Here is a 23,280-nt window from a genome sequence, read left to right on the forward strand (position 1 = left end):
TATATTTTATGACTTCATTTTTCTCATTTCATTTTCACAGAAATACACATTTAAGTGTTTGCACTAAAGGTCCATAAAAGTAAAACACTGTGAAAAGATAATGAATAAAGAAAATTTTGACTTATTTAAGTTACGATAAAAACATATTATTGATAAAAAAAATAATTATGTTGGATATTTCATATTAAAAATTAGGGTTAGAAATCATATACACATTGTACCAAAAATAAAGGCATAACTTACTAGTGTTTCATTATTGTGAAATTATATCTATAAAAGTAAATTACTAATTTGTCATTAAAATGGTTAATATACTAAAAGTGTCACGCCCCAAATTTAGGGTTAAATTTTTGAGTTATATTTTGTTATTGTTAAAAATTATCTTTATTTTCTAATTGGGTGTACAACTGGGCTTCTGTTGGGCCTGAACTGTTAGAATGCCAAAAACCCTAAACCCTTATGCCACACAAACCTTAAATATATATACTTATACTGGCTGGCCACCACTTTTTCTTTTCTCCCTTGCCCTAGTCGCCTCCCCTTCCCCCTCCCCCTCCTCTCATCTTTCTTTTCTTTTTATTTTATTCTTTTCCCTAAGTGTCACCGCTCCCTCCACCATCATAAGCCGCCATTTTATTTTCTTTATTTTACATTATCGTGCACCTAACCTTGAACCACTGAATTCTCTTGATTGTTCCTCTTGCCGCCGCCTCTACTACTATTTGGGGTTGCCAGATTTCCTTCCTTACTGGATTCCTTGCTTATTCGAACCACTGTTGAAGTTAGACCCCTATTATTTTATAGTAAATCGGTAAGTTAATCGTAGGTATCAATTTAACAATAATTCCCGAAAGAACTAATAGAGTTGTGGTTCATCACTTTTTCTCATTTAATTGATCATATTTTAGATCTACCGGAAACCTCTGTCAATCGATTCTAATATTGCATAATTCTAGGTTTATGATGAAAAAAATGACCAGATTCGAGAGAGTTGGATCGAATCTAATTCGGAAGAGTGTTGCATAGGTTTCTATAATAAGGTGTGTGTCCTAACCTTGAAAATTAGAAGCAAATTGTGTGTGATTTTAGGGTCACACAATCTACCACACGGGTGTGTGTGATTTGCCGTAATTCGGTGTAGCAGATTAAACTAAATTTCACACTTTAGGAGCTTGAAAGCGAGAATTTTCATGAAGTTTTAATTATGTTTTCGTAAGTTTTCTTAAAGTTAATAAAATGTGTAAATTGAGTCTTTTATTGACCTTAGGGGCCAAATGAGGCCTAAAGGTGAGCTAATAAACTTTGTAACTGTGTAGGATACCATTAAAAGGCATAATAAACCGATATTGGTCACTATGTCGCAACACAAAATGATCAATGTCACAACATAGGGAGCATAATAGAGAAATCACAAGACTGCCTTCGATGTTACGACACAACCTAGAATGTCGCCAGATGCCTCTGAAGATATCTCAAGAGGAGTACATTAACTCCTATGTCGCGACACAGGTCCTAGTGTGTCGCGACATCGACTCTAGACAACAATTAATATGGGCCAAGGGCTATTTTGGTCTACACTATCAAATTTAAAGCTCGAGAACGTCAGCTAACCTAGGATTAAGGACAATGACCACCTAAAATTTATAAATAGGCTCATTTGTCAGGCATTATGAACACCAATTCCTTAGCTTAGAATTTCTCTCTTTAGTTTAGTTTAATTTTTCTCTTTTTCTTAGGTTTTAGTTTACTTTCATTTGTCTTTATTTTATTTTGGGAGATCCGATTTGTGAATGCGATAAGTCACTATGGATTCTTTCTTGCTCTTAATATAAATCAACTTTTCCCTAAATCTTATATTTTTTATTCATTCATTATGTCTATCTTTCATATCGATTCTATAGTATTTACGAAAACCATGAGGAACTAATCTCTCTATGGAGGATTAGCGAGTAGAGGTATGATGAATTAACTGTTTTGTAGGGTTACTCAATGGATCAGCTATTTGGGAAAGGAAGAACATGAAACAAAATTTAAGCTTGACGACCTTAGAAAGTTATCAAGGTGGGAATTAACCCAAAATTGGTATGACCCATCCGTGAACACTTTAACCCCGAGCTGGTCTAAACTATAAGGTCGGAAGATAAGTAGTCCTTGCTGACTCATTATTTTAGTGGAAGATCAGAAGATTCTGTTGGGATAGCGACTAGTTGATTGATGAGGAACTTGAACCAACAGTTAATAAAGATTACCGAAGCGAGCTAATCTCCCATAATTAGGTTTGATTAATTCTACTTTTTAGTCTCTTGATATTTATTTCTTTACTTTATATATTTTATTATTATAGAAATCTTAAAAAATCATTTTATTTTTACTTTCATACTATAATTTATTTTGAGTACTAATTAGATCTTTCAGTGTTTAGGTTAAAATTGATTTAGCACTAGCCTCAATTGAATACGATCCTCGGAGTACTCACCTACTCCGTTGTAACTATATTACAACTGGACTCATATACTTGCAGATACCACCTCATTTATATATTTTTTACTACAGTATTCACACTCTGGACGTTAGTATGTCTAGAGGCGATCAGTGTGTCCCACATGGTTGGTTGAGACGGCCATATGCTACTGTAACTTTAGGGTATTTCACTGTCACATGGCCAAAGCTAGGAACACAGCTCAATCACACAACTGTGTGACTATCATTGGGGATTTCGCTTTCTGATCACACAATCTCAATGAGTTACATGGCCTGGACACACGACATCAGCCATTCACACGGCCTGGCCACATGGTTGTTTGACCTTTATTTTGTAGATTTTCCTGAATTTTTTTGTAATGTTTCAGTTTAGTCCCTGTACGGTCCCTAACTTGTTTAAAATTCTCGTAAGCTCAATTGAGACCCTTTTTTCCATATTTGTTCTAAAATCTGTGATCTGCTTAATTATGCATTAAATTTAAAATTGCTACTGATGTATATTTATTGCTACTGTTAAAACTAAAGTTGATACTATTTGCATGATAACCACATGATCATACTATTATCATACTGTTTATAGGTCTATAAAAGTATGCCATACTATTGCAATGGGATTGAGTTATTGAAGAGGAAGTGCTATTTGAGGTTTAACCGCATATCTACTAGTAGTTTATCTGTAACTTTACTGGTAGTTCATCTGCATATCTACTGGTGGTATATCCACACGAGCTTATTGTTCTAGTGTTATGGTGTGTAGGGTTGGACGAGTTCTAAGGAATTCTTACTGTGGAGTGTAGTAGATAGATGGGTAGGAAAATTTTATTGTTGTTCTTGCATACTGTATATTTACTAATATCACTGTGAAAATGATACTCTGATATGCACTGCATATTGCAAAAATGTATGTTGTTATTTACTATTTTATTTGCTATTATTTTGTATGTTAAGACCACAATGAGTTTTATAACTCACCCTTTAGTTCCATATTTTTTCAAATAACTCGAGAGGTTAGGGCTTAGACTTGGTACATTTCTTCTATTTGATATTAATTAGAATAAGGTGTTTCAACCTTACTACACTGCTTCTATTTGACATTGATTAGAATAAGGTTTTTCAACATATAAATAGATGTAGTCTAAACTCCTCTTGCATCATTCGAATTCGACATTAGTGAATTTTCTTCTCCTCTACCCATCGTTTTTTTCCTGAAAAGGTTTCCACGTAATATTTTTGTATTCTTATTTTTCCTTTCTTATTACTTTGCGATCGTTCTATATAGCTATTATCAACATTCAATTTTTACAAATTGGTATCAGAGCTTTTCAATTTGCTTGTTTGGATCACGGTAATGGCGACAATGAAGTATGATATTCCATTGTTGGATCGTAACACCAGATTTACATTATGATAGGTAAAGATGCAGGAAATTCTTGCGCAAATGGATTTGAAGGATGCTCTACAAGAGTTAGATAAGATGCTTTTGACATCGACGGATGAAGAGAAGAAGTGTAAAGATCTAAAGGCTTTAACGCAATTACAACTGCATTTGTCGAATGAAATACTATAGGACGTAATGAAGAAGAAGACCGCCATTACATTATGGAAGAAGCTAGAACAACTATGCATGTCAAAAACCCAAACTAGCAAGTTGAATATGAAGCATCGTCTTTATGCTTATCGTTTGGAGGGATGTGTGTTTGTTCACGAACATTTAACTATGTTTAAAGAAATTCCCTCGAATCTAGAGGCCATGGAGGTTCAGTATGATAAATAAGATTAGGGTTGATTCTACTTTGTTTGTTGCCCCGTCTTATTCAACCTTTAGAGATATGATATTATATAGTCACAGATCTCTCATGGTTGATGAAGTTTATGCTTCTCTTGTAATACCCTGAAAATTTTTACAGTAAGATATTATTTTTGATATAGTAAGGAAATAAAGTGAAAAAAGGAGAATTTTGAGTTATGACAACATTGGGAAGTATATTATGACATTTTAATTCAAGAAAGGATTAAATTGAAAGCGAGAAAAGTTTTGTTACCTAATAGTAAATACTTAAAATTTGAGGGGTTAAAATGTAAATATGAAAAGTTGAAGGATCAATAGTGTAAATATTTTAAGGGTGGAATAATCTAGAAACTAAGGAAAATGGATGAATTGGGACCAAATTGAATAGATGAAGAATTATGAGGATAAAATTGTAATTTTACCAAATTAAGTGATGACTCAAGGATGGAATTTTAGAAGATCGAAAGGAAAAATGGTCAATTAGAAGAGAAAGAAATCTAGAAAATAATGATGATGTTGGAGATATTTTAGATTAAATAAATAAATAAATATTAGTTTATTATATTTTGATTTGATTTTTTTTCTTAATGATATTTTATTATTTTATTTAGTGTATATATACCTGTGGAAAGAAAGATGGAAGCCACCATCCACCATTTTTCCATGCATTAACGTGAGAAGAAGAGAGAAAGAAAGAAAGTTTTGCTTTCTTTACAATTTGGTCCTCTCACCAAAAATTCACCCTTAGAATTAAAAGAAATTTTCATAGCCACCAAGAGAGAAAATTGATAAGGAGACTATGGGGAGCTAGAATATCAAGTTAGATTCAAGAAATAGAGGCTGGAGGAGAGAGAAAATCAAGTTAAAGATTGAAATCAATAGAGCAAGGTAAGAACATCAAGATTTCAATATATTTTGAGTTTGATATTATTGAAAAGTATGAAATTGATGTTAATGTAGGGTTTTATTATATAAGAATCTATGTTCTTGATATGTTAGTGAAGAAAATAAGAGAAAGTGATGGGAAATATTATAGAGAAAGGGAATAAGGGTGTTATAAATTTAGTAATCAACATTTTGCACTAAAACAGTTTTGGACAGCAATAGTAGGTTAACTTTAAAAATCACCATAAATCGTGGAAATTGAATTAGAGGATGAAAAACATATGGAATTAAATATTATTGAGTCCAGTTTTCATAGAAGAAACGTGTAATTAATGGAATTTTAAATTATGAGATATAATAAATTTTGTGAGACAAGGGCAGAATGAATTCGGGTTCCCCTGTTCTGAATTTGGAAAATCATTAAAAATTTTTAAAAAAAATTATTATGAGTTATAATTTATATTATTAGAATACTTAATAAGTTTATATTCAAAAGGAACAAACAAGAACATCATCCTAATTCTGTACAAGGAGAAAATTAATTTTTAGTGAAGAAGGGTCGAAACTGTCAGACAGCAGAACAGAGATGACTTTAAAGAATAAACTGTACTTATTGGCTGGACCAAAAATTCTGAAAATTTTATGGTAAGAAGATATGAGAGTCTAGTTTCAGATAAAATTTACGGACCTCAATTCAAAGTTCTGTAGCTTAATATATAATTAATTTAGTGACTATGACTCAAGTGAACAACTTGTTATGAGTAAACAAGTAAATAGTGGTAGTATATATATTAAGGATGTGGAATGGAGTGGAGGAGGAGGAAAAATATATGTGAATATTCAGCTAATATGATTTTATTTTAAAATAGCTAATTTACATGTTTTAGGTTCGGTACTAAATTGAATAAAAGTAAAATTTTAAGGGTAATTTTGTAAAATGTCAAAAATGACCAAATTGCATGAAATAAATTTTTTATAATTTTAATTAATAAATTGAATGAAATATTAATTTAGATCAAGATTTGGATGGAAATTCGAGAAAAATAGAAAATTACCAAAATGTCCCTAAATTTTGATATTTCTGCAATTTAACCCGGTAAGTTCGTGTAACTTGAATTATGTTCTTAAATGCTTGAAATGTATGTTATTGATGTGAATATGATTTGAATGTTCATTGTATGAAAATTGATGAAACATTGATATATTTGATAAAAAGGGAAAATAAATCCCGGTTGAATGGAGGGAAAATTCGATGGATCTCTGAAAAGGAATTGACGGTAAAAAGGATCTAGCCCGGATGGGTGATCCTATCCTGATATAGCCCTCCCAAAGAATATGTGGAAAATGGATTTAGCCCAGACGGGTAATCCGAATTAGGATCTGAATTTAGCCTGGACTGGTAATTAAGATCCAAGCTCATTAGAGTAATTGTCGTTGCAGAGGATTTAGCTTGGACTGGTAATCCTGCTGTAAGAAATGAGGTTCGCGGGAGTGTGCTCTCTTGCAGGGGATTTAGCCTGGACTGGTAATCCTGCTGTAAGAAATGAGGTTCGCGGGAGTGTGCTTTCTGAATTGGAAAATGCACGCACATGAATATTAATTGACGGACCCGAATTTGTACACTAAAGTGTACCCCTGAAAATCCATCGAAATTTTGAGAAATGCAACGAGATAAAAATAGAAAATGATAAGTACTTAAATCATGAAATTAAACTTGAAATACATAGAAATGATAATTATTTGATATACTAAAATATGACATGGAAAATACATGTATGTGAAACTTGCCTAATAATTATGCATATTCAAGATTATGAACTCTTTGGAATAAATATACATTGAACTTATAAAAAATTATGGTACATGAAATATTGTCATAATGAATTGAATAATTTATATTTAAGAAGAAACAACAAGAAAATGATATGTATCATGACATGTAAATATGAGACTATCTTTGATACGTTGATACAAGGAAAATTATGTGTATTAAGACGAGTAATAAATTTAAGTGAGACATGGTGAGAAAATAAGTTTGTCAATATTAAAGTACGCTGACCAATGTTGTTGCTTGAAGTTTAGGCAAGTGCCAAATTACTGTTGAATGGTAATATGTTTAATTATAAGGTGCATTGGAATGGTAAGTGCTTAGATGAAAATATAATTGATGAAAGAGTGGAAAGGTTTCAGTTATGCAATTTTTATGAAAAGATTTGTTATGTGATACGCCCATATGAACCCAACACCTAATTCGGAAATAAAAAAAATTCTAAAATCTATATATATATATATTTATATTTAGGATTCTGTGAAAAATTCCCTATGATTCCGATTTAAGCCCAGTAGGTTCTTAATAACTGTTTTGGGCTTCGAGAGCCCAATAGAGGGACGTTATGATTATTTTCAGAATATGAATAATAAATGATTCAGAATTATTGAAAATGTTCAGTAAACTCTGGTAATGCCTCGTGCCCTATTCTGACAACGGATATGGGTAGGGGGTGTTAGATCTCTAACCTCGTATAACAAGATGAATTATCTTGGGGTTGGATCTGAATCTTTGGGAGAGGCTTTCATTGTTCGTGAGAGAGAAGAACGAAATACTGATGATAATCATGAGAGGACACATGAATGAAATCCTCACAATAAATCTAAGGGCAGGTCTAGATCTTCAGAGGTAAAACCTGTAACTTCTGTAAGAAGAAATGACACATTAAGTCTGAGTGCTATAAGTTACAGAACAAGATCAAAAGGGAGGCTGCAAATCAAAAGGGAAAACAACCAGAACAATTAGATGAAGCTGATATAGTAGAAGACTGCAGTGATGGTGAACTCTTAGTTGCTTCTGTCGACAACTCTAAAGTGAGCAAAGAGTGAATCCTCGATTCTGGTTGCACGTTCTATATGAGTTCCAATCGGGATTGGTTTACAACATATGAAATCGTGTCTGAAGATGTTGTTTTGATGGGAAATAATGCTTCATATAAAATCGCAGGTGCTGACATGATCAAAATTAAGATGTTCAACGGAGCCGTCAGAACACTTAATTGCGTACGAAATGTACCAAAATTGAAGAGGAATTTGATTTCGTTGAGTACTCTTAATTCAAAAGGGCACAAAAACACAGCTGAAAGTGGGGTTCTGAAATTAGCAAAGGTTCCCTCATTTTAATGAAAGGGTAGAGAAAGACTGCCAAGTTATATGTTTTGCAAGGTTCTACTATTACTGGTGATGTAGCCGTTGCTTCCTCTTCATTGTCAGATGATGATGTTACTAGACTTTGGCATATGCTTCTAGGGTGCAACATCCCAAAATTTAGCTTAATGAGAATGTAGAATTATATAAAAAAATGAGTTAGCTAAGTGGTTAGTTGTTAAATATGAAAGCATGGAATTTTATTTGAGGTCCCAAATTCAAATCCCTTCCCTTGCAAAATAATTAATTTTTTTTACAAAATCCATTGTTTTTAGTGTGTGTGCCGTCCATACCCTTGTAACCTTAGGTATAAATTTTAATTTTACACAAAATAATCAACCTTTATTCTACTTTTTTCTTCACCCTAGCTGTTCCTCCCCTCTCTTCTCTTCCTTGATCTTTAATTTTTCTTTCTTCCTAAATTGTTGTCGTCGCCCATAACACCTAGTTTTATCATATTTTTCTTTACTTTTGCCATAAGATTTTGCATCATCTCCTCCATATTGTTTCCATTTTTCTCCGATTAAATCAGCCCCAAATCTAAAATCTTGAGTCTCTAAGATCGATTCCTAACATTGCCAAGATGTGTCATTGCCGCCCATAACGTCTAGCTTGTGTAAGATCTCTTTCTCTCTCTCTTTTTTATTAAATCTTGTCAAATAAAAACCTAAATTTCTAGATCGAGAATTTGGGGTATTTTTAAGGATTTAATGGGTACTTTTCCGGATTTTTAATCAATTCCTAAAGAGATTTTAAATCAGCCCCAAAATTTGGCCATTGTAGGTTGTGGCGCGCGCCTATGGGCAAGAAAGGGGGCTGTTTTTCTGTAATTCTTTTCCATTTTTTTCTAGCATGATTTTGGTTTCTTGGAACCCTCCTAATCAGCCTTGAAACATATTTTAATTAGGAAAAGTCGTTATTGACCAAATGGCAAATCAAATCTGACAATTTAGGAAGCATAAGTGTGGGTAATCGTAAACTAGTTTGTTGTTTCGACATGGATCTTGGGAAAATGTTATGAATTTATTAAATGAAGGATTTTAATTAAGATTAGCTACTGGTTTTCCAATATTTAAATATGTAAGGTGCTAACCCGAACGCTCCAAATCATTAGTAAAGTCGAACGATGTTTGCACATATGATTCGCCTCAAATTAGTGTAATAAATCTAACTAGTTTGGATTCAGAAAATAATGGTAATTGTGGTGATTGGATTGAACCCATAAATGAGTTTTTAGGGGCTGTATAAGAGGTGTAATTATTTATTTATATACTAATTTATTTTAATTTAATTAATTTAGGTCCATTTTAGAGTTTATTAAAGAAACCGCAAGATTCGCTAGTGTGATGCAAAAGAGCGTGAATAAGGTGTGTGACCTAAACTCAATAACTGTTTAATAATAGTAAATATTATGATTAAATTGATGATTTAGCTTGCTGATTGGGTTTGGCTTAATAGCTAAGAAATTAAATTTGTAAGTGGCCAAATCAGGTACATTTCGAGCCCTAACTATTTGGCATGGTAGCATTGTTACTAGTTTGATTGAATGATTGACATTATCATGAATTGGTTAATTTAATGTATGATTGGTTGTATTTATGGCATGTTTATGAATGAAAACAAGGCTTACCCATGATGTATTCGTACAAGTGAATTGCTATGATATATTTGAAAGACTACTGTATATGCACACAGAAAAAAAAATTGAAAGTACAGGAAATTGTGTTTTGGGAATAATACCATCTTTATGGTGGTTTGAAAGTTAGATTATTGATTCCATATTCTGAAAGTATGTGATAATTGAGGGCATGTATTGAAAATGCCAACTAAGTGTGAAAAATGTTGATCTATGGCTATGTATGAGATAGTATGACATATTGCATGTACATAGGGTGGGATTATATGGATAAAGGAGGAGTTCTATGGAGTTCTGGTGGCATATTATGTTCACATTTATACGTAGTTAGTGCACTACACTTGGAGTATCGAGGGGATCGGTGATTTTATCACATTATATGATATTGGCGATTTTATTGCATTATATGTTATACAGTAGATTTTCTGCATTTATGTTATATGGTGGTTTCTACCACATCGAGCTTTGCTCTCATATGTTGGAGTTTGGGAGACGGGTTTTGGGGAACTCATGGTGTGTAGCGGATGGTATGAGTAAGACTCTCATGTGCATTATGTCATGATCATGTCACATAAGAATGTTATGATTGATGTTGATTGTGTTATTTGGTTCTATGAGAAAATGCTTGAATGTATGTAAAAAGCTTGATTATTTAGACTCACACTGAGCTTGTTAAGCCCACCCCATTACTTCAGCTTCTCAGGTAACGAACAAACTTAGGATGGGAATTGGCATGTGGACGTACGACAGACTTCGGGCACGAAACACCATTACGATTTTATTTATTTAGTTTTCTTTTCTATAATTATTCAGTTTTTGGACTGTAAAATTATTTAAAACTGTGGTTTGGGATTGTTTTCGTTTTGTGGATTTCATGCACACATGATTTTCACATTTAGGATGGATATATTGGGATATATTGAAATTGGAATGAGTATGATATTTGGTTAAGTTTATAATTGGGTTATTAAATATTTTTCAGCTACAAATAAATTAAGTGTTTTTCTTAACAATGACGTGCAAAGAGGTTTTTCTAAAACTTCACATGTTCAACTAATTTGACTTAGTAAAGGTCAGTTTAAATTAAATAAACGTTTTCTCAATATTAACGAAGGCAACTGCTGTTTTAACAAAAGAGAGTGTTTTTGAGGTTTCAATTATCGATAGAGTAGGTTCATCGCTTAGGTGTCCAATGTGACTTTCACGATTCAGCCATAATGTTTAAGCCAAGTTTGGGAGGTTACACAAGGCATATGAGTGAGAACGACATGGCACAATTAAGCAAAAGATGACTTATTAATGGATAAGGCATTGGCAAATTAAAGTTCTGTGAGTACTACATTTTTGGGAAGCAAAAGAGAGTTCAATTCACTAGAGGAATCCATGACACGAAGAAAGGTTGGATAATATTCATTTTGATCTTTGGGGACCATCTAGAGTGCCTTCGAGGGGTGGCGCTAATTATATGCTGACGATCATTGACAATTTTTCTAAAAAAGTTTGGGTATTTTTCTTAAAGTAGAAAAGTGATGTGCTATCCATGTTTAAAAATTGGAAGACTATGATCGATAAGCATATAGGAAAACAAATAAAACACCTCCGCATAGATAATGACTTGGAATTCTGTTTTGATAAGTTTAATGAATTGTGCAAATAAAAAAGGATTGTGATACAATTAACAGTTCGCCATACTCCATAACAAGATGGAGCTGCAAAATGAATGAATAGAAAAATCATGGAAAAAGTTCGATGCATAGTGTTGAAAGCTCATTTATTGAAGTCGTTCTGGGCCGAAGCGACCTCTACATCATGTTTTTATTAACTAGTATTCGTCCGTTGCCATTGGGAAAAAGACTCTACAAGAGGTATGGTCTAGTAATCTTGCTAACTATTCTGATTTAAAGATTTGTGGGTGTCCCGCGTATGCTTATATTGATAATGGGAAATTTGAAGCTAGATCTATTAAATGTGTTTTTCTTGGTTATAAGGCTAGTGTTAAAGGGAATAAGTTATGGTGTTCTAAAAATAGAAAAGTTGTGATTAGTAGAAACGTTATTTTTTATGAAACTGCTATGCTGCTTAACTTATCTTTTAAAGACTCTTTCAACAAAGATGAACAAAAGTAGGTGAAGCTTCGGATTGATCCAGGATCTACAACATAGTCAACTCCTCAAGTTAGTATAGAAACTTAGAGTAGAGTTGCTTCTTCACCACAATATCTTATTGCCAAGAATAGAGTTAGAAGAGAAATTAAACCTCCAAAGAGGTACGCCAAGGCTGATATACTTGCTTATGCTTTAAATATGACTGAAGATATAGATGCAAATCAAGAGCCATCTACTTATTTCGAGTCAATTTGCTGTGAAGATTCAGAAAAGTGGATGATTGTCATGCAAGAAGAGATAAAATCGTTCCGTTAAAACAGAACATGGGATCTAGTGAAGCTTCCTAAAGGTAAAAAGGTTGTTCGTTGTAAATGGGTGTTCAAGAATAAAGAAGGGACTCAAAAAGTTGAAGAATCCAGATATAAAGCAAGGTTGGTTGCAAAAGGTTACAGTCAAATTCCTAGTGTAGCCTTCACAAGTGTGTTTCATCCAGTTGTGAAGCATAATTTGATTCGAGCCTTGCTTGGTATTGATTCTATTACGACTACTCATGATTTCAAAAGAAGTAGCTTTAACAGTTGTGTTTATTATAAGAAAAATAATGATGATTCTTTTGTGTATCTACTCTTCTGTGTTGGTGTCATGTTAATAGCAACCAAAGATAAATGAGAGATAAGAAAGGTCAAAGCCCAACTTAGTAAAGGATTTGAGATGGAGGATTTGGGAGCAACCAAAAAGAAATTTGTGATGGAGATTCTCAGAGATAGAAAAACATGTAAATTATACCTAAGTTAGAAAGGGTACATTGAGAAAGATCTTTGCAGGTTCAATATGCAGAATGCCAAGCCTATTAGTACTCCATTAGCAGCCCACTTCAGACTTTCATCGGCCTTGTCTTCGCAATCAGATGGTGAGATTGACTACATGTCACATGTTCCATATTCTAGTGCAGTGGGATATCTCATGTATGTTATGGTTTGCTCACACCTAGATTTATCATATGTATTTAGTGCAATTAGTAGATACATGGAGAATCTTGGTAAATAACATTGGAAAGCAGTTCAGTGGATTTTTAGATACTTACGAGGTACTACTGATGTTTGCTTACAATTTGGAAGAACTAGAGATAGATTTATTGGGAATGTTGATTCTAATTTTGTTGGATACATTGATAAAAGAAGATCTCTCACAAGGTATGTCTTTACAATTAGGGGTTGCGCAATAAGTTGGAAAGCCACTTTGCAAACTACAATGGGTTTTTCTACCACTGAAGTTGAGTACATGGTGATTACTGAGGCTTATAAGGAACCTATTTGGTTAAAGGGACTCTTTGGTGAACTCAGTAAAGACCTTCAAATCAATATAGTCGTGGTGTTATTGTTGTGAGCAAAGTTAGTACTCATGATAATCCTGCAGATATGATGACTAAGGCACTTCCTATAACCAAGTTTGAACATTACTTGGACTTGGTTGGTGTCCATTGTTAAAGAATACCCTTTAAGGGGTTTTGTAGAAGAGGTGGAGAACTTATTCATTGAGAACTCGTGGTGAAGAACTTGTTCGTTGAAAGTTCGTGTCAAGATGAATATTGTTAGAGTTGTGCGACCCAAATTCATGTTAAAGAAATAAAATACAGTGGCAAAATAAGAGGATTTATGGGGGCGAAGGTCGAGAGTCGAAGTACACTTCTTCTCTTTGATATTGATTAGGATAAGGTGTTTCAACCTTACTACACTGCTTCTATTTGACATTGTTTAGAAAAAGGTTTTTCAAGAAGATTTTTCAACCTATAAATAGATGTAGTCTAAACTCCTTTTGTATAATTTGAATTTGATATTAGTGAATTTTCTTCTTTTCCGCCCGTGGTTTATTCCCGAAAGGGTTTCCACGTAAAATCTGTGTTCTTATTTTTCCTTTCTTATTGCTTTGCGATCGTTCTATATAGCCATTCTCGACGTTAAGTTTTTACAAAATCTAACGAGATGCTTCCACTCAATGAAGCACACAACTCTTGACAAAGTTGAAAGAGAAAACCCTGATTAAGGACTATACTGAATGTGTCGAAGGATCTGTCAGCTCCGAGCATATGATAATTTGAAGATTTCTCCCAAATGAGTTAAAAATCCTTCAACATTAGATCAAGTGGTAGCATAAATTCCCAACAGTGCCAAATAAAAGCATGTGTTCAAACCGTATTGACTGTAAATGCTTACATTTCTTTGGTAGGTGATTGTGCGTCAGACACATTTTGTCTCAACAAGACATTCTTGCTCTATTGAACCCATTACATCTTCATATTTCAGGCACTCAAGCTCTCTACAAAGTCAAAAGATAAAAACTTGATTGAAGATAATATCGACTCGTTGATAGGTTTGTGTCTTCTATTGAACGACATTTTAAAGACTTGTTTAGAAGAATTTGACCATCCTTCAACAAAAAATAATAACCAACATCTACTAAATCGAGTGATAAGGAACGCAATGCCTTTTAAAATTTCAAATTTGAGTACTATGAATGTAGAAACAATGTTGAGAGAGTTTTACTTCTTTAAAAGGTCCAGCCTAATTCAACTCTATATTTAATTGATATCTTATAATGGTATAGACAAAAAATAATAACAATAAAACAATTAATTTTCATTTAGGGCACATTTGAAAAGTCACTTAAAATTAAATTACACATTTATGGCATGTTTAGGTAATTATTGTAATTAATAGATCTTATGGAATTAAGTGTAGTTAGAGTAATTACAAACAATTATGCTTAAATCCATTTACCCTATAATTTTTCAAACATGCTCGTACATGATTTAAATTTTAAAAGTTATTCTTATACAATAATAATATTTTAATTCTAGGATATATATATATATATATATATTTTTAAAATATAATTTATATTATTTTATTAATCTCGTTTAAATAATTTGAAATTTTTATTAATGAGAGATATTTTTATACATTTTGACCTATTAAATAATTAAATAAATTGCATAGTATATTATATTATAAATGATTTATATCAAATTTAACTAAATTCATAATATTTATTATTAATTATTTAACAATTGTTCAAGAACCAATCAATGAGAACAAAGAGTATATATTAAACATTGGGAGAGAATAACCCAATGAATATAAAATGCTAGAGTAATTAAATAAAATTACATAAAATTTTATTTACTTTTATTAATTGTATTAATAATCGTGTTGTGGCTGTTTTCTTGAATTAATGTATTATATAAAATAATTTGATTTTAAATTTTATTACTTGTTTACAAAAATTAATAAATTTTATAATAATTAATATTTTAAATATAAAATTATATAATTTTGTAATTATAGTTTATTTAATTAAACAGTTATACAAAACTACGTTATAATTACATTTTATCAATGCATAAAGGTATTTGCATTTCTTGTAATTGAGAATTAAAATTTCTTATAATTACATAATTACGCATTCACTGAATTACTTTATACTTTCCAAACCCAACTTAGGGTGAGTTTGGATGGGCGGTGCGTTTATCTGCGGTTAGTGTAAAAACAGCGGTGGCGGTGAGATTAGATCATTGTAGCGACATCAGAGCGTGAGACAAAAATAAAAAACGCACCGCACCGCACCCAATCGCTCATCCAAACCCACCCTTAGTAATTAAAAAAAAACTGACATGCGATCTTATTCATGTCCCAAAGCCCTCAAACGCACATCAAGCGCGTCAACTACACCTTGAAAGCTACCAAAATCCGAACTCACAACGTCAACATCCACACCCAACCTCTCCGCCCCCGCCGCCGTGACCGGCCCATGAGCCGCCACCACTAAACCCGGCCACCTCCTTCTGACCGTCCCCCAATCCCACCCAAACTCCTTCAAGCCCTTCAGAAACCCTTCCACTTCCCCACTACTCGTAAAAACAATGGCGGCGTACACTTCACCTCCTTTCTCCTCCCCTTTCTTCACCACCGCCATTGCACAATCGGGTCCTAACCATCTCGTCTCATACGCGTCGATCCGAACCGGAAACCACCCACCGCTCTTCAAATCGTCGAGGAAATTCGGAACGACCGGCGGTTCGTTTAGGCCCACGACCTTCGGGACCGGACACAGCACTTTTCGACCGTATCCTTCTCCGAGCGATAAGGCTAAGCTGTTGGGGGTGGCGGTGGGAGGAACCAAAAGTTTAACCCGTTGTGAATTGGAACAGATTTGGGAGATAAAAGGAGTGTCGATTAGCTCTGAGTCTTTGCCTAAGGCGGCGAGGGTGAATGTGTGGCCGTGAGAGGGGAGGAGGGGTTTAGGGAGAGAGGCGGCAGCTAGGGAGAAGGAAGCGATGGAGGCGCGTGAAGGGAAGGCGACGGCGGAGAAATGAGAGAGGGAGGGCGGGGAAAGGTGGGGAATGAGAGATTGGGGAGTTGGGGAAGTGGTGATGGTGGGGCACCAGAGAGGGTTGTGGCCTTTGAGAGCGAGGAGATCGGAGAGCCTCGCGGCATAGTTGGGTGGGGTGGTGAAGATGACAGCGGGTTTCACGGTGGTGCTGGAGAGAGCGGTGAGAGTGGGGATTGGCAGTGCCATTGAAAAGGTCTCTGCTCTTAACTCTGCTGCTTCCTTGCCAAATAAGATGTCGTATTTGCCCGCGCCATTTTAACTAGATTTTAATTTTGATTTTTGAATTAGATATCATCAGGTCGTTGTAGTATAGTGGTGAGTATTCCCGCCTGTCACGAGGGTGACCCGGGTTCGATCCTCGGTAACGGCGATTTTGTTATTATTATTTTTATTCTTTTCTCATACCTGCTGGTTAAACACATTTTATATTTTGTCAAATTCTATATAAACTCCTCCCAGCTTATTATAGATTAGATGAGTGAGCAAAGTAGCTTAAAATTATATCGTTAAATATATATTTTAGTATTTATAAATTTAACTCTCAATCATTACACAATTATTGAATTAATTACTATTCTTCTATTTGAAGTAAATTTTAAAAATAACTAATAAAAGTAAAGGGTCAAAAAGACTTTAGTAACAAATTAAAAAAATATTAAACACTTTAAAATTCAAAATTATTATAGAATTATAAACAATATTTATAAAAAAATGTTATTTTCTTTTTGAAATAAAATTCTACCGATGCATTAAAAAAGAAGATTAAAGGATAGGATACAACTAGACCTATCCATGGGCCAGGCGGCCCGGCCCTGCCCGACGGCCCGCCCGAAATATGGGAGGGTTTGGGTAAAAATATAAGCCCGAAATATGGGCTTGGGCAAAATTTTAGGCCCGTTTAAAAAATGAGCCGGGCCTCGGGCAAGATTTTTTTGGCCCGGGCCCGGCCCGAAAAATATTAAATATATATATTTTTATTTTTAAAATATAATAGTTTTTATTTTAAGTTTATTTACTTTCATTTCCTTGACTAGTGTTACAAAATAATAATAATAAAACATCAAGTTTGTTTTACTAATCAAATGTTAGATTTTGTTACAACAATTAATACAATTAATACAATTAATAATTTGATAAATTTACTAATCAAATGTTAGATTTTATTACAACAATTAATACAATTAATACAATTAATAATTTGATAAATTTACTAATCAAATGTTAGATTTTATTACAACAATTAATACAATTAACAATTAATAATTTGATAATTTTACTAACAATTAGTTTTAATTTTATTAAAAAAATAATTTTAATTTTAATTAAAAGCGGCCGGGCAGGCTCGGCCCCATATTTTTTCTTCGGCCAGGCACAGGCAAAATCTCGAGCCCATATTTCAATAGGGCGGGCCGAGCCTAGTAAACGGGCTAAATTTTTTTTGTGGGCCCTAGTAAACGACCCGGCCCATGGACAGGTCTAGATACAACCCTAAACCCTGCAACGTTTCAGCCCACTAGCCACCTGGCAGGAGCCTTTTGCTGCTAATGGGCGGTGCCTTGGGTACCCTTAAATAAAATGAAAAAACTTTAACGACAAAACAAATAAAGAACCAATAAAAAACAAGAAGCATTTCCTAAACAAAAATGCAAAACAAACCCTAAGTCTTTCAATTTTCCCTGAATACTCATCCGCTTCCGAAGCACTAGAAAAATTCCTCTGTAGGAGTTGAAAGCCCTCATCCGCTTCACAAATCTCTCTCCTTTAGTCCTAACTCCTCAGATTTTCTGAGTTCCTCGGAGTTTCCAAAACAGAAACCAAACACTCCGGATTCAAATTGAAAAAATCTTCTCTTACCACCGTTGCTCCTTCGTGACGACGACCTCGACGTCCAGTGAAACATCTTCCATTCAGTAGGTCGGGCTTTTACACCGTCGTCCCCAAGTTGCCATTTCGTGTGCTGATCTATTTGCTGCTCACGGGACATATCATGAGGTAAATGTTCTAAACATGGTTGCTCTATTTTTTTTTATCTCATTAATTTTGTTGCATATAATTGATCTATTAATCTCCGATGTTTCTATTCTTTTCAAGACCGGGAGTGCATCACCTTCTACACAAACGTCACCAAAGCCTATTTCTTTTGCAAAAATAATTGCTTGTAAACATGCATGCACTTCTGCCATTGTTGGGTCTTGGACATTTTCAATCGAGTAAACACATGAGCCCATAACCAATCCTAAGTTATTCCTTATAATTACTACTGCAACAAATCTGTGTGTCTACCGTTGGTAGGAGGCATCAAAGTATACTTTAAATTGTTCTCCCTGTTAGAGTTGTGACCCAAATTATTATTAAAATAAAATACAAGTGACAAAATAGGGGGATCCACGAGGAATAAGGCTGAGGTTTTCTAAACATATAAGTAGACGCAATCTATACTTCTTGTAATTATTTGAATTTGACATAGTGAATTTTCTTCTCCTCTGCTCGTGATTTTTTTTTCTAAAAGGGTTTTCATGTAAAATCCGTGTTATATTTTTCTCTCTTTTCTTACCATTATCAACATTATATTTTTTTACACTCCTTTTAGAGGTTCCTACTGTATTTCTCCTATGTTGTTTCGATGTACTGTGATGTCCTCTAACTGTTTTAACTCTACTATGTATGCCTTAATGAAACTGAGAACTTCAAATGCTATTTCTCTTTTACCTTCATGATATAACTTGTTTTTATTGTGCCAAATGGCCCACTATGCAATGGCTATGTTTATGCTTTGCAAACTTTACAATTTAAAGAAAACATATACTAACAAAAATTTCCATCCTTGATTTGTGTTTGTGTGAGAGGATACCATTCTTATCTCTTGAAGCACTTGTTTCGTAAAGGCACAGTCTCAGAAAAGATGGTCTACTATTTCGTCTTAGTTTTTGCAGATCGGGCAAAGGGCCTTCTCCCTTAGCCTTCGATACTTTAGGTTACTTAATATAGACAGAAAATTATTAGAAACCTTCTATAGGTGTATTCTAATTTTATTTGGGATTTTGAGATTCCATAGTTCTGTATAATAATTTTTTGTAGCGATGTCTTGTAAATTATTATCATTCTTTGTCTCGTCTTGGACGCCTGTAATGCACCACTTGTACCCGCTTTTGACCAAGTATTCTGTCGTATTTTCCCCTATCCAGATTAAAGCATTTGGATAAGAGTTGTTCACCAGTGGGATGGTTAAAATCATCTTGGCTTGCTCATTCATGAACAGTATTTCTACTAACTCCGTTTTTTAGGTTTTAGTCTCGCTATTAATGAGGTCTGCAACCTTCGAATATCTAATATCAATATTCTGAATTTTTACCTTCCGATTTCCAGGACCTGGAATCCATGCATCGTTCTATATATTCATTGTCCGGCCATTCCCAATTCTCCAGCCAATACCATCTTCCAAAATGCTACAAGTACCAAAACTGCTTCGCTAGGTAAAAGAAAGGTGAGATCCTAAACCTGCGTTCATAAACTCACTTAGCTTTCATTACTCGCGTAAGTAAACTGGTAGAATTGGTAGTTAGTTTCCAACCCTTCTTCGCTGAAAGGGCTTTATTGAAAATTGATACATCTCTAAAATCAATTTCCCCTTATTCCTTTGGGGTACACATAGAACTCCAATTACTCCAATGTATTCCTTTATTTGTTTTCAAATTGTGCCACCGAAATTTGCACATCAAAATCTCCAATTCTCGACATAAAGAAACTGGCAATAAAAAACACTACATTGTGTAAATTGGAATGACCTATAAAATGGATTTGATAAAAATCTCATTCCCCCTATTGATAGATTGCGTACTGATGGGCGTTGAAACCACCAAATAAAATTTCATACCACAAAATAATACAAAATAGTAGTATAGAGTAGTTGAGTCGAATGCACAGGGATTGGTTGTCTAATTTCACCTTTTCTTATGAACAGAATTACTATCACCGTAATAGTCGTGCCCACGACTCGTGACAAGCTTGCTAAAAAAAAGAAGTAAAATAAATAAGGAGGGGATGAAAATGTTTGGGAAGTCAATAAAATGTAATAGTAGCAAATAAAAATTATATTAATCGTAAATAAAATAAGTAAATGGAGTTTAACTTCATAAGCAATAATATAAAGTCTTAGCCTTAAACTAGGTTAATTTTAGTTCTAAATCGATCCTTGAAAATGAGTTTTCTCCTCCATATGAACAGAATTACTGTCACAGTAATAGTCCTACCCACGACTCGTGCTAAGCTTGCTGAAAAATAAAAGAAATAAAATAAATAAGGGGGAATGAAAATGTTTGGGAAGTAAATAAAATGTAATAGTAGCAAATAACAATTATATTAATCGAAAACAAAATAAGTAAATAGAGTTGGACTTCGTAAGCAATAATATAAAGTCTTAGCCTTAGACTCGGTTAATTCTGGTTCTGAATCGATCCTTGAAAATGAGTTTTCTCTTCCACACCATAAGCTGGTTATAGAGGCTAAAAAAGTCCCAGCCACTAATTTTTCCTTTTGTAGTTGATTCCAGTACGACCTACAAACCAACCCTTACTGACTATCTAATCGCGATACACATGTTCGTAATTCAAGACCCTGACAACTTTGCGTTCTGGAGAACCCAACTCAAATCAACAGCCTCAACCGCATGGGTCGTTTAAATCCGATCACTATCTCCCTTGACAAAGATCCTACTAGTATGACCCTGCCAAGATACACTAATTTGTTCACGAGAATGCGAATATAGCACGACTAACTCGACTTCCCAACTATACGCCAAAAAACTCCTACCCAACATACACTTTTTGAATTGAAACTGAATTGACTTTAAGGGATGAATTTGTACTATCTCATATTCCGGAGAGATGGTGAATACTGTTATGAAAGATTTTTAATGCAGATTCATTTCTCATGATTCTTGACTGGAAAGAATACCGGCCTAAAGCTAAGTAGAAGTTTAGTGAAGCATGAAATTAATCATGCTTTGTTGGTGTATGTAATTGGTTTTAATGGAAATAGTAGAAAGTGGAAAATGAAGGGACTTGGAAGGCAATTAAACAAAATTTGTAAAAGGAAAGTAATATGAAACAAAATGGTTACAAACGCATGAAAGAAATAAACTGCTCTGTATTTCTAGTGTAGTCAAGTGTGTTCTTCAAAGGCCACCACACACCCTATTTACCCATCTCTGTCGCCAGATTAGGGTTATAGAGCGTTATCGTACAATCAAAGACATTTAACATCATAATATTTAAATACACTAAAAAAATCATAATCCAAAACACATACATTATATCCCTAAACCAAGCCCTCGAGGCCATAAAAATAGCTTAGGAGCAATTTAGGACTAATTTGAAACAAAACTGAAAGTTTAGGAAAAACATACAAAAATTTCAAAACAGGGGTTACATGGCCGTGTGCCTCACACGTCCATGTCCCCAGCCATGTAACTTTCGAACTAGGGACACGACCGTGTCTAAGCCCGTATCCTCACCCGTATAACTCATTGAGTAGGGTCACACGGCCGCGTCACACGCCGATGTGCCAGGCCGTGTGTTAGGTCGTGTAACTCACTGAGTTGTACCCTTTGAAATCCTCAGATGACACACGACCGTGTCGTCAGGTCGTGTGCCTCATACGGCTGAGTCACACGCTTGTGTCTCAGGCCATGTGGACCAAAAAATTTACCTAAAGTCAAGCTAATTCAACCCATTTCATGCATAACCTTTCAACCCATTTAAGCACACTTTTAATGGACCTAAACATCACCCTAACATATATCAAAATGCCATTTCAATATCCTAATTCAACTAACCAATATGTCATTCAAAGACACCATAATTATATCAAAACAACATATACCAAAACATGTTAACATTACCTAATTCCATGCATAAAGACCTCATTCTATACTATGCCTAAAACACATCATAAATGACCATTTTCAAGCCAACATCTTGTACCAAAATGCCATACACATTTATTATCAAAAAGTGACCTAAAAGGACTTACCTAACAAGCATTATAAGTTCATCAACCATACATTAACATCAGAGCATAACATACCAAATTTACCATTTACATATTCACCAAAACATCATTATACTAAAGACTTCTCCTATTATATGTCACTTTAACCAACTTCAAACAAGTATAAAATGACTACCAAGGTGTAGATGATAGTGTGTGAGCTTTCAAGTTGATCCAATCGATGCAAAAATTCCAAGAGTCCTACAAGATCAAATCAAACGAATAAGCACGAAGAAGCTTAGTAAGTTCGATAAGTAAACTCATTTGCTATCAAATACTGAATTTCTAAAGGAAATTAACCTTTATTACACCGGCAATAAACCTGCTAGGCACTAAGCCTGAATAACAGTACAGTTCAACACTTAAACATCATTACATAACAGAATTTAAAAATTAAATCACTAACAAGGAGTTTAATTCAACTATACATAAACATAAAACGAACTTACATGACTAGTTTGCAGTAATTGCAAAAGCACATGAACTATTCCGAAGTCTTTCATTTTCCACGATCGTCAACATGCTCGTGATCTAAAATAATAGTTTCATTCAATTAATTACTTCTAAACTTCAATTTAATCCATAATTCATTTTATGTAAAATTACGAAATTACCTCTAACATTTTAATTTTTCACAATTTAGTCCTTAAACTCATAACTTGAAATTTAACTATTTCAAAAAATCCAAATTAACCAATGTTAGAAAGAACCTTGAAATAATCCATATTTACCATCATTTCACTACAAAACCA

At 33.9% G+C, this 23,280-nt stretch overlaps 1 protein-coding gene across 1 annotated transcript; it reads right to left on the minus strand.

Moving 5' to 3' along the window:
* Positions 1-15,769: 15,769 nt before the first annotated feature.
* LOC105773239 (uncharacterized) lies at positions 15,770-16,666 on the minus strand. The gene has a single exon (XM_012594964.2). It carries the CDS (start codon positions 16,664-16,666, stop codon positions 15,770-15,772), a length of 897 nt encoding a protein of 298 aa, XP_012450418.1.
* Positions 16,667-23,280: the final 6,614 nt, after the last annotated feature.

The sequence above is a fragment of the Gossypium raimondii genome, chromosome 6, assembly GCF_025698545.1.
Source record: "Gossypium raimondii isolate GPD5lz chromosome 6, ASM2569854v1, whole genome shotgun sequence".
Lineage (NCBI taxonomy): Eukaryota > Viridiplantae > Streptophyta > Magnoliopsida > Malvales > Malvaceae > Gossypium > Gossypium raimondii.

Bases quoted from the DNA above. Each gene is read 5' to 3' on its own strand.
- LOC105773239 (XM_012594964.2), bottom strand. From the start codon at position 16,666: ATGGCACTGCCAATCCCCACTCTCACCGCTCTCTCCAGCACCACCGTG.